This window comes from Nanorana parkeri, unplaced genomic scaffold (genome assembly GCF_000935625.1).
Source record: "Nanorana parkeri isolate BGI_ZX_2015 unplaced genomic scaffold, ASM93562v1 scaffold56, whole genome shotgun sequence".
NCBI lineage: Eukaryota > Metazoa > Chordata > Amphibia > Anura > Dicroglossidae > Nanorana > Nanorana parkeri.
The window spans coordinates 432,455-435,010 of NW_017306324.1; the positions used below are offsets into that span (position 1 = coordinate 432,455).

Below are 2,556 nucleotides of genomic sequence, written 5' to 3' on the forward strand. Positions count from 1 at the left end.
CGCTCTGTGTCACCACTCTCACAGAGCCTGGCTTCTGATCTACAACTCAACATCTAAACCAGTGGTTCTCAACCTGTGTAACCTCAGGACCCACATTTGTCCTCGGTCATTAAGTTGTGACCTAAGTCACACTGCAATGGAACGCACGACAGTGTGGGCTGCTGTGCTGTGATGGAGCTCCATCCATATGTGCAATGCTTGTACAGCTCCCGTGCGTGCCTGTAGAGGTGCCGGGAGCCAGAATGTGACGTCACTCTGGTCCAGGCACCTCTACAGGGCATGCAAGGAAGCTATAAGCAATTCACGTATGGATGGAGCTTCCTTATGGCCATATCCCCAGCTCACCCCACCTCAAGTCAACACTTGGCACCGGACAGCATATTTTGAATAGCTGCTGGGTGTGAGAGCGAACAGTGCTGTGCTAGGGGGAGGCTCGGGAGCCTCTCACCTAGAAAAGTGGAAGCCATGCGGCGACCCACTGAACATGGGGTCCCACTTTTGGGTCACGACCCACCAGTTGAGAACCAAGGGTCTAAACAATGTAACATCATCATTGCTTGCTGGAAGCAATGCATGAAGGGTTATGAGGGAAAGAGACACAAAGCACACTGGGAATCCAGGAAGTTGATGAAAGTGATGGGCAGACAGAAGGCAGCACTCACTACATAAAAGGGATTTTTTTCAAGTAAGCTTTGATTGCATCATAAGAAACAACTCCAGTATGTGTTCCTAATACAACGCTGATGTTATAACAGGAGAGGAGATGCTGAGACTTTAGAACGCCTTTAATCTGTCTATATTAGCGTCCACGTAAGCCCATGCAGAGCAGGACTCCGATTGGGAGAGGGTAGGGTAGCCCTGTGAGCCGAAATTGCTCTACTGCACTGCACAGTGCTGTCAGTCTAACACTTGGAACTTTGATGACAGGAGGAAAGTGCAGAGTGATGACCTCATTGGTGACCTTTATTGTCCAAGAAGCCCGCTGAGGGTGGAGAGATGAACATGCAGTATTGCTCAACTGCAGGGGACAAACTGAGCTGTCAAGAAAACTTAGCCTTGAGTCAGGCTTTGACTTGACCTTCCCCCCTGACTCGTTACCTCACTCATCCCTTCTACAAATGGGCTGACAACCAGACAGTCTTCATTTGGCATTATCTCCATCCATCATGACATCATCACGACCAGCCCTGAGCAAATTCTCTCTCCCTTTTTCTGGGAATGTTGATGTAGAGAATTTTACATTGTTAATTGTTCCGTAAACACCGACGAGGACGACAAAAGAAGCGTGCGATCACGAAATACACGAGGAGCAAGCTATGATATTAAAGCTGCATCGGTCTGTGCGTATTGTATGAGATCCGCCATTCTCCACCTTATTATTAAAGAGGAACCCACAAAGCAGGCTCACGTCTCAGGAAACCACCGTCCGGTTGTAGTACAAATCACAGTACAGTCGTGTGTTTGGTAAGCCGAAGATAGAACAATAAATACAATCGTGAAACGTGGCGTATGCAGCGCATTTCATACCTAGAACACAAGATTCTTAAACACGCCTCTGATCTGAGCAAGAAAACAATGTTCAGTAAGAATCATGAAATGAAACATATAATAATAATGACCAAAAGAGATGCGAGGACAGTTAAAATTGTTGTACCCCATTTATATTGGTGGTCCTTGGCAGAAGGACCACCTTTACATTGGAGGTCAGTGGTAGAAAGACCACCATTACATTGGAGGTCAGTGGAAGAAGGACCACCTTTACATTGGAGATCAGTGGAAGAAGGACCACCATTACATTGGAAGTCATTAGTAGAAGGACCACCTTTACACTGGAGCTGGGTAGTAGAATAACCACCTTTACATTGAAGGCTGGTGGTAGAAGGACCACCTTTAAATTGGAGATCAGTGGTAGAAGGAACACCTTTATATTGGAGGTCAGTGGTAGAAGAACCACCTTCACATTGAAGGATAGCAGTAGGACCACCCTTACATTGGTGGTCAGTGGTAGAAGGACCATCTTTTCACCGGAAGTCAGTGGTAGAAGGCCAACCTTTGCATTTGTGGTCACTAGAAGAAACACCCTTATATTGGTGCACAGTCGCAGAAGGACCTCCTTTACATTGAAGGTCAGTAGTAAGACCACCCTTACATTGCAGGCCAGTGGTAGAAGGACCACCTTTACACTGGAGGTCAGTACTAGAAATCCACCTTTACAGCGCAGGTCAGTGGTAGAGGGACCACTTTCACATTTATGGTCAGTGGTGGAAGGACCACCTTTACATTGAATTTCAGAGGTAGAAGGACCACTTTTACATTGGAGGTCAGTGGTAGAAGGACCACCTTCACATTGGAGGTCAGTGGTAAAAAGACCACCTTTACATTGAAAGTCAATAGAAGGAACACACTGATATTGTTAGCCAGTGGTAGAAGGGCCACCTTTCCACTGGAGGTCAGTAGTACAAGGACAACCCTTACATTGGTGTCGATGACTGAAGGACCACATTTCTATGTGAGGTTAGTGGAGAAATGCCCTTTACACTGGTGCAACCCCCCCCC

The 2,556-nt window shown here is 46.8% G+C and overlaps 1 protein-coding gene across 1 annotated transcript in view; it reads right to left on the minus strand.

Moving 5' to 3' along the window:
• Positions 1-679: 679 nt before the first annotated feature.
• Positions 680-2,556, minus strand: part of SLC25A20 (solute carrier family 25 member 20) — a 39,254-nt gene continuing 37,377 nt past the window's right edge. Inside the window, exon 10 of the mRNA XM_018576090.1 lies at positions 680-714. Coding sequence (XP_018431592.1) covers positions 702-714 — 13 coding nt within the window. The 3' untranslated portion in view covers positions 680-701. The remainder of the gene's footprint in view (positions 715-2,556) is intronic.